Source organism: Camelina sativa, chromosome 15, assembly GCF_000633955.1.
Source record: "Camelina sativa cultivar DH55 chromosome 15, Cs, whole genome shotgun sequence".
In the NCBI taxonomy this organism is placed as follows: Eukaryota; Viridiplantae; Streptophyta; class Magnoliopsida; order Brassicales; family Brassicaceae; genus Camelina; species Camelina sativa.
In genome coordinates, this window is record NC_025699.1 from 5,609,021 (window position 1) to 5,620,988 (window position 11,968).

Below are 11,968 nucleotides of genomic sequence, written 5' to 3' on the forward strand. Positions count from 1 at the left end.
GTTGGACGAAGCTGCAAAAAAAAATTAAAAAAAAAAAAAAAAAAAAAAAACGGTCCCCCTCAGTGGGCCATTAACGGCCCAAATACTGTTTTAATTTTAAAGAAGAAAAGAGGAAATGAATTTGTGGGCCCGGCGGTGCGATGTGGATGTGCTTGTGTTATGTTTTTTTTTTAATAATACTTTTTTAAATGCCGATTTTTAGCTTTTCTTCTGTCTTTTTTTTTTTTGTTCTTGTGGAGTCCACTTTTAAGATTGGGGCTGTTCCCTAAATTAAAAATAATCTCTTTCTCTACCGACAATGTTCTTTTTACCATTTCGTTTCTCCTCCTCCTCCTCCTCCTTCCCATTCACAAATTCGCGAGTTTTACTAATAGGTGGTGCGTAGTTGCGTATTGCGTATTGCGTATTGCGTATTGCGTCGCCATACATGAACTAACCTAATCAGAAGATAGTGGAGGTATCTAACATGTGTTATTGCTAAGAGGAAAGCTAAGTCATTCATTATTAGTATTTCATTTTCCTTGTGTTGTGGATATATAAAAAATATAATCGAAAGTGTAAGCTGTACCGGTACAGCTAAGATTTTTTTAAAAAGAAAACAAATAATAGAACGAGATCGAGGGAGCAATAGTTTGACGTGACTTGATGATCACAATTGCAACGTCCGTATATTATCTTTATTGATAACATAGATAAGTTAATGGCACAAAACTACAAAAGTAGCGTGAAGGGACGGCAATAATAATGTGAATGTTGATGAATCCAACCCCCGGGACCATTCCACGATAAGTTCAGAGTCGTGCCCAAATTATATGTACTATATCTATATACGACACAATCAATGACAAAGTGTTTTATTTTAGCGGTGAATTTTATACGATACTCTTTCTATCGATATAAATGTTTTCAGAATTTGTTTTTGAATAATTTTCAGAACTCTGTATTCAAAAAGATGTAAACAAAAAGGACAAATAAATAAATCATGATAAAAATATTACTACTATTATAAAAGTGGCTTGAAAGAGAACGTGAACCAACTGCATTTCACATGCTTCGAAACAAATAAAAATACTGATAAAACCGGTCTCTAATTTCCTCGAACCCTCGTCACCCTAACGCGTAACAAAACGTTAAATTAATTACCACTAATTCATTCAACCTTCCACTTCATAATCTCTAATACAGTAAGTAATAACCCGGTTACTTAATATAATGATGACGTGGTTGATTGAATGATTAACACAACAAATATATTGACATTCCAATATTTTAGAACAAAGACGAAAAAAGAGAAGAGTATTTTAATTATTATGTTTAATACGAAAGGAAGGTGGTGATTGTGTTGGGTGGAATGGAGGCAGTCAAATACTTAAATATTTTATTTATAAAAAAAAAAATTCGCATCTCTTTGATACGAAAGCGACTACTCACGGACGTGTTCTTCACGCGTCTCGATCCTCTAATTTTTCTCCTCACCTAGCTAAGCCAAATCTATCAGTTTCATCATGGGCCTTTTAATACGTTCAAATCTAAACTGTTGTTTAACCCTATCTTATCATTTTTTATTATTTTTTATACCGACGTGCGAATGAATCTACTACATTTTGTGTTCCTTATCTCGAGTATTTCGAATATTTGGGTCACAAAATAAAATATACTTCTTTATTCTTACATGAATTCTTGAATAATTTGGTACTATTTAAACCTAAAGAATAGTAATAAGAGTTTAGTAAAAAGAACCATTTTGGGAAGTAAGAAAAAACGCCGGAAGAAGTGGAACAGACAGAACAGAAGACGAGATCTTTTGGACTTGCGAGTTTACTTTTATAACACAACACAACAAGGGTATTTTTGGAATTCCATTCTGTTCAGCGACATTTGCGCGCGCTCTCCACGTCAGCTTTAGCCATCCGCCACCACCGTTATTTCTCCACGCGCCAGTCCTAACGGCTAGTCAAACCTTGTTCGCTATTCTAACTTGCGCTTTAAAAAATCTGCTACTGGCTGGCTAACTTGCACCAACCCACTCCTTCAAGTCTTCTTCTTTGTTTGTTTGGCATCAGTTCTCTCTTTCTCTCTCGGGTATAGAGGAAAAGTTGATTTGGCTTTTTGTTTTATTTTTTTGCTTTTGGTTTAATGGTCTGTCTGTCACGCATAACCCACGATTTCGACCACTTCACTTTTTATATTTTTGGTATCGAATATAAACAAATTTCCTAGAAAAACACAAAATATAATAACGATTCGACAAAAGATAAACCAAAGCTTGTGAGAAGTGACGTTATACCCCTACTACTACAATGTTAAAAGACTAGTAGTTGAACCACACACATAACTTTCCCACTTTTTTTTGGTGAAATTTTCATACAAAGATGGGAAATGACATTGAAAGTGGGTGTGTAAACCTAACCCACGATTTCTAGCCAACAGAGGTCCCTCCTCGTGAACCCCTTACGAAATTTAAAGATACTGACACATATGTCAAAGATTCGTGTTCCATCATCATCATCATCACCATCCATCCAGAGAAAAATACATAAATTAAAATAAAGAATGAAGAGTATTTTTAATTTTTTAGACCAAAAGATTGATAGATTCTTTTAGCAACTATTTACTTTTCTTTTTAGAACATTTACAATTTTACTGGTATTGGTTAGGGATCCCCCTCTAAGAGGAAAGATTAACATGTAGACTAGCGTTCTTAGGAGTATTACAGATTGGACAAGTGTTGAGTGAAGAACCACACACAGTACATAGACACATGTGTCTGCACGGTAACAGTAACACACTTGCTTCTCCTTTTCCACAGTTTCTACACATAGTCGTCGTCGTCGCTACCCTACGCATCCTTTTCGTATCCTGCGCTTCTCCCGCTAACTTCCACCGCTCTTCCTCGCTATCACCCTTGTCGCTGCTCCCGCAACAAGACTGTGCGTCTTCAGCCACCGTGGGCGGCTCTTCCCACCTGTTACGCTCCACGGCGGCGAGAACTTGTTGCAAGTTGGAACGGAGTGCGTTTACGGTTGCTTCATTAGACTGTGCCACGTCACGCCATATCTGATTCTCTACGCACAAAGACTTGACTTTTTCTTCTAGAAAGAGGTTTAGCTTCCCGATGTGATTTATCTCTTCGTCTTTGGCTCTCAGTGCTTTCATCAGCCCTTGTTCAACTGCTTCCACTATCCTCCTACCTTGAGTTTTTCTCTTCTCCTCAATCTCCAATCTCATTCTCTCAACCTGATAATGAAAATAAATGACAAGACCGATCAATCGATGTGAACCAACAAAAAACACAAAAACTTAAATACTTTGTAACAATCAAATGAAACTTACGTGACTAGAGATCAAACGATCGATATCGAAGTGATGTTGTTGAACGTTAGAAGACAAGTCTTGGCCAAGAAACATGAGAGGATCGGTGGAAGTTTTGTGGGTTTGCATATAAGCCGGAGTACTCAAAACAACGGATTCTTCTCTGGAACGTTTTCTCGACGACACAGGACGAATGAAATCGACGTTGTTGTTACCATTATTATCGCTGTTGAATGTGACCGAACTATCAACGGATTGTATCGTTGGTTTCATGGGTTGATGAATCAAACCACCAACTGGTGCGATGTTGTTGTATACTGGATTAAACAGAGAAGTTTGATACTCCATGGTGGGGTTAAACGTCGGAACGGTGCCGTATCTCATCTGGTTGCTATAAACTAAGCCGTTTGCTTCAATAGGATTAGGATGAATCATTTCTCTGTTAAAAAAAAAATGACGAGTAACGTTAAGATGTTGGAAAGAACAAAGGAAACAGAGGAAAACAAAAAAAAATAGAAACAAAATGTTTTACCTGTTAGAAGAGAACAGAGTGTTTAGATGGTGAGCTTCAACGGCCATCTCTGTATTGATGTTTTGTTGACTATAAAGATAAACTTGTTCAAAGCTCTCTATTTAATGGGTGATTCAGGGAAACGTGAATGCAACGAAAGATGGAAGGAGAAGAAGTTATGTGAAGAGGTTTTGAGAGAGAGAGAGGAGGGGGGAAACTAGAAAACAAATATCAAAGCAGAACCACAACACACTCTTGTCTGCCAATTTATAGAGAACAGAGAGGAAGATGTGATGTTTTTTTTTTAATACTTTAATTGTATTTTGTTGTTTTCTTGATTCTTTTATTAGTTTTTTTTCTTGTTTAAAGAAAACATTAAGCATGAGGAGGATTCTTCGGTTATCCGGCTGACCAGTGACCATTAAAGTAGTTGCCTTTTTCAGCGTTTCTTCATGAGCTATAATAATACTAATAAAAACTTTGACAAGGACAGCTGTAAAATCTTTGGTTCAGAATCACGGTCAAAATCATAATATCTATATCTGCTCTTTTTTACTTTCTCTGGTTGTTTCTTTTTTTTATTTATCTCTTCTTTTTGGCCGAACTCTTCTCTCGTCTTTAATATTTTTACTGGTCAAACCTGACAACTAATAGGAGGATCTATTGGTAACAAAAATGTTTGGTATAACTGTATAAGTAAGTTACTTCCACCGTGTAAGATTCATTGTATACATGCGTGAAATGCATTTACGACGAAATGTGTATATAAACGCCAAAAGAAAAATAATGGTACTACAATAGAGGTGGCTCATGTGACCAAAAAAAAAAAAGAGTTCTGAGTCTTGTGACTATCTTAAATTATTAATTGCCGTATCCTTTTCAAAAACGAACCAAATTTCATCACTTGAAATAAGATCAAGATCAAGAATATTAAAAATTAAAAGACATGCCAATTACGCTAATATAACAATATCCTCTCTGAAGTGAATCGGTGTAGTATTATTATTACTCTGCTTATCATTTAATTTGCTTCGCATGCATGAGTTTTGAAATTTCAGAGGCTCAGAAAATTTCTGAAACAGTTATTAATTGTTTAGGAAAAAGAAAAAAAAATACTGTATATCGAATTGAGTGGCTTATCCGTTGAGAGTAGGAGGAGGACAAAAGCCCGTAAGATTCCAACGGGGACGAATCCGTAAAAAGAGCCACATAAGATAGAAACAACAGACGGTCGAGGACAATGCCACGTGTCAATACAGACAAAACCTAAAGTTGTGGGACATATGGTCCACGTGTGATTGAGTTGCCGGGATACGAGGGTCGCATGGGCACGTGTGTACTGCCAGCTTGGCACTATCCTCTTTTTTTCTTATTTTTTTTCAAATTAAAAAAATTGCAGCCGTTGAGAAAGGTACGGTGTACCCAGCGCTGCTTCTTTACCTTTATTCAGTTTTTGTAATTTATTAAATTTGATTATGGTTTTGTCTGTTACTTTCATGGTTCCTCTTTGCCACGTCTGTTTGAAACTAACAACGTTCCACGTGTCACACAAACCTCTCTTCCTTATTACGACTAGTGTCATTGCCAACATTAATTAATAGGATAAAACTAGTTATACTTAATACTAGTAGTCTTCTCTTTTGTTAGTTTTTGGCGTATACTCACAATCCCTAATAAAAATTAGATTGATGACGTTTTTATTTTTTTTGTTCTTTAACTTCTTTTGTCAACTTTTTATTTTGGTTTCTTATTTCTTTTATGAATGCTTTTTTTATCAGAAGGAAGTGTTTGCATTGTCCTATACTTCGTCTAGGTGGAGAATTGAATCGGTACCCATTCCCCCACAAAAAGTTATTTTACCTCTATATGCTATGTAATTAATCGGATTAGGTTATAAAGATGTTCTTTTCTAGTTTTGTGATAATTTTTTTTATTGTATCCGTCTAAATATAATTAAGCTAGTACATATTTAACTTTTAATCTGTCATGATTTATAGGGGATTACAGCTTTTGTCTTTGTTAATATCTAATGCATGTGTACACCTTGTTTCTTTGACGATTCAAAACTAATGTCGAATTATTACACTTTAAAGTTTAAATTATATTAGTCGGACACTATCATCATGTTTATATATAAAAAGCCACCGCCAGATAAACTAAGTTATCTTGGAAATGGTAGAGCACGAAGAGAGGCATAGAATCACGAGGTTAGCATAGCAAACGCATTAAGATGGGCATGCCTTTTGCTTGCTTTTCAGACATTATCTCTACCATTATTTTAATGTTTAGTCGTATCAGGCATTTTCTTATTATTTGGGTCGATCTGACATCGTACAACTATTATTTCTTTATTTTTTGCTGACAACTCAAAAATATTGTTATTATAATGATATAAATAAAATACAAGTTGCCCCTAATAGCAAAAGTCGAGGCTCATTCCAAAATCTATTACTACTAGTATTAAAGAGTCGTAAATAAGCAGTCGAGATATATTCTCCCGTGGGATTAAACTATAAAATTTGCATAACCAACGGAAAAATAAAAGATCATTTGAATGAGTCTCACGTCTGAACTACTTAATTTTAAGAACTTTGGGGCAACAAAAGTGGTCTAATGCTAACCACATGCTCATCATCATCTCATTTTTTTAAAGTTTAGATTGAGATTCAAGTTTCTTTATCTGGTTAACCCTGAATAGAAAACCTAAGAGTCGTAATTTTGAGAAAAATGGTGCAAAAGAATGAAACTAAAAAAAAAAAAAATTTCTTGAGTCTTTCTTGACTAATCATAACTCTATTTTCTTTTCATGACAGTGTACTTCCGTGCACATTTCAACGTATGGTTTGATTTCTTTAACTTTACCAGGAAGTGTGCCAGTGAGGAAATCATGAAAGAAAATAGTATCAAATACTAGTACTAAAACTGATATTGGTTTTGCAAAGAAGTAAAGAATATAAATGTAGGTGTGATGGTTTTGGCGTGCCTGCTTTTGAGGGCAAAGGCATGACTCCATTGAGTTGATAAAAGTAGTTTCTTTTCTTTTCTTTTTCTTTAGTTGAACTTAACCCAAAAGTCGTTGATCTATTATTTTCCGCACATCATCTCAACCGCTCACCATAATGAGAGAATCTCAATGTCACATAATAATCGTACCTCTAGTTTTGTATACTCCGTAACAAACTTTATTAGTATTCTTTTTTCTCGAGGGAATCTCGTTTTCATCATCCCTATATTCATAATTGATTTTGTAGTGTTTGTAACGTCCTCTACCATATATATTCCCAATACACGTCATATATACCATACGTATAAATGTATATATATATTAAAGTAGAGAATATGGGCATTTATGCATATGGTAATATGGCACCATTGTCCATTGGCATGTTTAGATATCGATATACGTAAAATACATGAAAGCATTGGCATCAGAAAAGTTGGTTGAGCAAAGAATTGGATACGGCTCGAGATGGCATCACATGTATTGGAAAAAGTGGAGCGATGTGTCATTACAATCCCATAAACCTCAATAATATGTGTCCACTTTTTTAATACTTCCATATACCAAAACCAAACAGAGTTTTTACTCTTTACACATTATGAAGAATGGATTCATTTCACGAGTGTAGATTCATAGTACATCGATCGTTTTAAATCAAACAACCACTTAATATTAATTGATAATCGTTTTTGTCAAAATATATTGTTACAAGAATTAAAAGATGGAATTTATGCGTTGTGTTAGTTTAATTTAGTGGGAGATTTTGGTGGAGAAGGGAGGTTGACATATATAGATCAATCGAGCCATTGTCAACAACATTCAACATCTAATTACTTCTGTAGGAAACACACTAAACAATGACTTTAATCTCTCCACTCATCACAACTCCTATTTCTTATTACAACAACACTTCCTTTTTTCTTTTTGCCCTCGCTAGTCTCTTCTACCCATATTCTTTAACATAGTCCACGATATTTTTGACCGTTGCACTTGATTTCATGCACCCATGTGGACCCGCCTAATCTATCTGATAAAGTGATAATTGAGTAGAGCAGCAAAAAACTCATGAATTTTTCAAGTCTTACACGTTACGTGGATCCAAGGCAATTTGTAGATCGAGACGGGGCCGTAATTATCGAGGACGCATATAGTATAACTACTATTACTATAACGTATAAAACAAAACAAAAGAAAGCCTCCCTCTATTATATGTTTACTCAGTACTCATCCTTTCACCTAATATGATCCCATCCCCCACGTTAACGTTCTTCATATATAATTGGAATCAGATGCCACAACTAATCTCTCTTTCCATGTTTGATATGAGTCGTATTATCCCCTGTCGATAGCTACAGATTGACTAAGTTGTCATATTTAATTAAATTAATTAAACTAGTGTGTTAATTAGCTGCCAAGATTGATTAGCATATGGTTGAAAAATATAAAAGTTTTGGGTGAAGATAAGGAATCACCTCACCCTCCCACCCACTACGCATATAAACAGAAAACAAGTGAAATCGATCAGGTCTTTCTCTTTTTCTCAATAAAATATAGATTTTGATTATATAATATTCAGAATTTAAAAAAAAAATGTGAGACCAAGAGAAGACGTGAATTCACTGTCAACTTTTAAGAGAATGCATGAAAATGTGTAGTAGAGAGAAAAAAGGGGTCGGCAAAACAATGAATGGCTCGTCCCCTCCAATTCCATTACACCACATTTTTTCGTGGGGATTTTTTTTTTATGTCAATATCTTTGAAGAAAAATAATTATATGGTTTAGTAATTGAGTAGATGTGATATAACAAAACAAATTTGTCAGAATTGTAATGAACAGAAAAATAAATGGTACCCTCATGAAAGAAAAGGTGAGAGATATTAATAATAAAAATGTTGACAGGAAGGTAGATGTGCGGTTGTATTATTTGCAATGTCCCTCTCTTCCTCTATAATTACACAAACTTGTCCAATTCATCACACTTCCCCAACCAAACTTGTTTGCTTCGTATAATTTTTTTTATATAAACATATATATATATGCAGGCAGAGACATGTGTGTGTCTGTCTAGGCTAGTAGCTACCTTCTTTTCTCATAAATCATATCGATTGATTCCGTGGGATTATGACCTATGTGAGACTGTGACATTTGAGTTTTTTGGCCCTCTGTGTTATGTACTCATCATAGAATGCGACATTTGTTTTTTATATGTATATGATTAATGATCAATGCCAATTTGGGAACTCTAGTAAGTATGCTTTTTAGTGGTCCACCCCCATTTCAAGTCTTATCTTTTCGATAATTTCATATCTCATTTATTCCATTCTCAACAATCTTGCCTGGGCGTATTAATCCAACCAATCAAGTTTGCTTGATCTTTTTAACAAAATTTAAACACCACACATGATGATGATATTAGAGAGAACATGTTTGTTATCTGTCTGATATGGTTCTTCGAAATCGGCCCATTTATGATTTATTTCTTCTACGATATTGTGGCGAGCCATGAGAGGCCCAATAATGAAATATAAGCCCATGAGAGGCCCAATTAAGAGAAAATTGCATAGGACCTTACAATTTAACATTCCAAACGCTAACCATATAAAAAATCTGATAAGAGAATTAATCATATAATTATTCAATCATTAAAGGAGAGAAACTAAACACCAAAGGGTTTTAGGATTATAATTATCTTATCCGCTTCTCAACGACGAACAAGAGAGTTTTCGAAACTGCCGCAAACTCTCCCCTTACCAGAGCGATCAATGACATCTCTCACCGGTCTCACCGTCGCAGGAGCTTTGCTTGCCGGAGATTTTCGATTACCAGCTTTGTCCTCTCTAATACCTAGAAAGACTTCTTCTTCATTGTCATTACCGCTACCATACAATTGCTGTTGGCGAGGCAAAACTTTGACTTGTCTGAGTAACTCACGGAGATTTGCTGTGGGGAAGGAAGCTGAAGATGGGTTTCTCTCGGTACAGTCAAATCCTAACCTCGTTTCGTTTTCGTATTCCAATTTCCCCTGTGTTCGTTGTAGGAAGTGATTAGGTGTGAGTTACTTGCTAATTTGAAATCAAAGGGAGATATAGTTTCCAAGGTTTGTTTGTTTGCTAACAAATTCGAGAAAAGATTGGAACTTTTTTGGCTTAAGTTTCAAAGTTTCAACCTTTTCACATTCGTGCTTAGTTCCTTTGACTACTTATGGATTTCTGAGTTGAGTTGTCTTGGTTTGACTATGTTAACACTTGGAAAGATGAGTTTAAACATTTGTCTTGTGCAGAATATAAGTGAAGATACCGATGAGATGTTCGACGACTTGTTCAATAAATATGGCAAGGTTGTTTTCAAGAGCAACGATGTTAAGTCTCCAACAGCTGAGGTTGATGATGATGCTGAAAGTTTAGCTTGTATGCCACAAAAACTTATTTTCATTTGCAGTATACTTCTGACTTACTTGGCTTTAGCAATTGAAAGAATGTGAAATTATTGATATTGGTCGTTGTTATCTATTTGCTGCAGTTGCTGTTGAATTGGCTAAAGTTGCGAGTGACGTGAAAGCTGGAGACATTAAGGTCCTCTTTGTGAAGCCTCTTGTCTACTGGACTCGGTTTTTCATCATCGCTACTGCGTTTTCCCGCCCTCAAATCGATGCAATTGGGTAGACAACTGTTTTGGATTTATTGAACATAGTTGCAAAAACATCATAAACTGTCTTTCTCATTATGAACCGCGTATGCAGATCGAGGATGAGAGACCTGGCTGAGCAGAAGTATGGTAAAGTTGCTAATGGAGATGTAAAGCCAAATTCATGGACATTGTTGGATTTTGGTGAGTTTCTTTTTGCATTCCTGTCCTGCCTCTCGATATGTCATGTGGGGGTGTAAAAACTGACAGTTTTATTGATATGGTTTCAGGTGATGTGGTGATCCATTTATTCTTACCTCCACAAAGGACATTCTACAACTTGGAAGACTTTTATGGGAATGCAATGCAAATTGAACTTCCCTTTGAGGATCAGTTACCACCAAGGAACTGATGATGCACTCTCTGTTCCAAAAAGCAAAAGCAAAAAAGTAAACAGTCTTGGAAGGAGAAATTTGTTGATTCTCTTTACGGCTCTCCAATGAGGCATGACACAAGAAGGCTGTGAGATTTCATTTTGTTTGTCCACGCAATGCTCTGTTGCTTTTACACAGCTCTGGGCGTGAGGGGTTGATGAATTTTGCTGGCTAAGATGGTTAAACAACAGTCAGGAGATCTCAGACATGCTTTAATTTGTTTGTTGGATAGAGTTAGACAAAACTGTGTTTGCAGCTTTATGTAATGTATGCTTTAGGATGATTCTTCATGTTATGGAACACACACTGACCAAGACTCTAAGCTAATTTGCTTTTCACAGCAACAAGATTCCTGTATTTAGATTAATTTTCGTTCAATAACCAAATAAAGGAACTCAATCTTAGTCATCAAAATCACTGAATAATATACCACATGAGATGAGTTTTGAGCATAGATGAGAATCTCCGTACATGCTATACTTGTATACCATACAAAAACACAATGTACAATGAGTCAAATAACAAGAGTAATTCACATAGCTCTATCTTGTCTTGCTGTTCCTAGCTCATACACAGCGTCTGCAACCACTGACACTGAAACCTGACCTGAACAATTAAGGAACACAAGGGACCAAAACTGGAACTCTCATTGTCTCATCTCCTGCAATCAAATTAAATGAACTGGTAACCTCGGAATTAAGTTTCAGTGGAAGGACCAGGAGTTATTGGGTGAAAGAATGGTTACAGTTAGTCACATGTTGGTTCCCCTGAGCGGTTTCAGAGAGACTGAGCTCCATGTCATGTGTTTCAGACCATCCTGGTTCATATGTCTCAAGGAAACCGATTTTAGCTTTATTGGGGAGGTCGTGAGGATGAACAAATGGAACTCCATGCGGCCACCCAATCTCCCTTTTTATATTCGCACAAGGGCTGTTCATTACATTGTGGTTGTTCTCGCACTCCTTGAGGTTGCAGAATCTGAGCTTGATTCCCTTTTTGTCTGCAATCTCCTGAACTCGTTCCTTCAGAACTCTCTGCGCTTCTAATCTCAGCCGCTTTGATGGTGGTAGTGGTTTGCATCTGGA

At 35.9% G+C, this 11,968-nt stretch overlaps 3 protein-coding genes across 3 annotated transcripts in view; 1 reads left to right on the forward strand and 2 right to left on the reverse strand.

Annotated features, from left to right (window-relative positions):
* Window positions 2,588-4,086, reverse strand: LOC104745513 (probable BOI-related E3 ubiquitin-protein ligase 3). Its single transcript, XM_010466770.1, has 3 exons — window positions 3,845-4,086; window positions 3,334-3,751; window positions 2,588-3,237 (listed from the first exon to the last, which is right to left on the reverse strand). The coding sequence occupies exons 1-3, from the start codon at window positions 3,889-3,891 to the stop codon at window positions 2,668-2,670; spliced, it is 1,035 nt and encodes a 344-aa protein (XP_010465072.1). The 5' UTR covers window positions 3,892-4,086; the 3' UTR covers window positions 2,588-2,667.
* On the forward strand, window positions 9,490-11,173 carry LOC104745514 (protein Iojap, chloroplastic). Its single transcript, XM_010466771.2, has 5 exons — window positions 9,490-9,800; window positions 10,106-10,232; window positions 10,345-10,483; window positions 10,565-10,653; window positions 10,740-11,173. The coding sequence occupies exons 1-5, from the start codon at window positions 9,588-9,590 to the stop codon at window positions 10,859-10,861; spliced, it is 690 nt and encodes a 229-aa protein (XP_010465073.1). The 5' UTR covers window positions 9,490-9,587; the 3' UTR covers window positions 10,862-11,173.
* Window positions 11,309-11,968, reverse strand: part of LOC104745515 — a 7,312-nt gene continuing 6,652 nt past the window's right edge. The window contains exon 3 of the mRNA XM_010466772.2: window positions 11,309-11,572. The gene's annotated coding sequence lies outside the window, so the exon portion shown is untranslated. The remainder of the gene's footprint in view (window positions 11,573-11,968) is intronic.

Excerpts from the sequence above, each read along its gene's own strand:
- LOC104745513 (XM_010466770.1), bottom strand. The coding sequence starts at position 3,891 with ATGGCCGTTGAAGCTCACCATCTAAACACTCTGTTCTCTTCTAACAG. Across the intron at positions 3,752-3,844 it reads ACTCTGTTCTCTTCTAACAG|AGAAATGATTCATCCTAATC; the intron begins GTAAAACATTTT and ends TTTTTTTAACAG. Across the intron at positions 3,238-3,333 it reads ATCGTTTGATCTCTAGTCAC|GTTGAGAGAATGAGATTGGA; the intron begins GTAAGTTTCATT and ends TTTCATTATCAG.
- LOC104745514 (XM_010466771.2), top strand. The coding sequence starts at position 9,588 with ATGACATCTCTCACCGGTCTCACCGTCGCAGGAGCTTTGCTTGCCGGA. Across the intron at positions 9,801-10,105 it reads CTGAAGATGGGTTTCTCTCG|AATATAAGTGAAGATACCGA; the intron begins GTACAGTCAAAT and ends TGTCTTGTGCAG. Across the intron at positions 10,654-10,739 it reads ATGGACATTGTTGGATTTTG|GTGATGTGGTGATCCATTTA; the intron begins GTGAGTTTCTTT and ends ATATGGTTTCAG.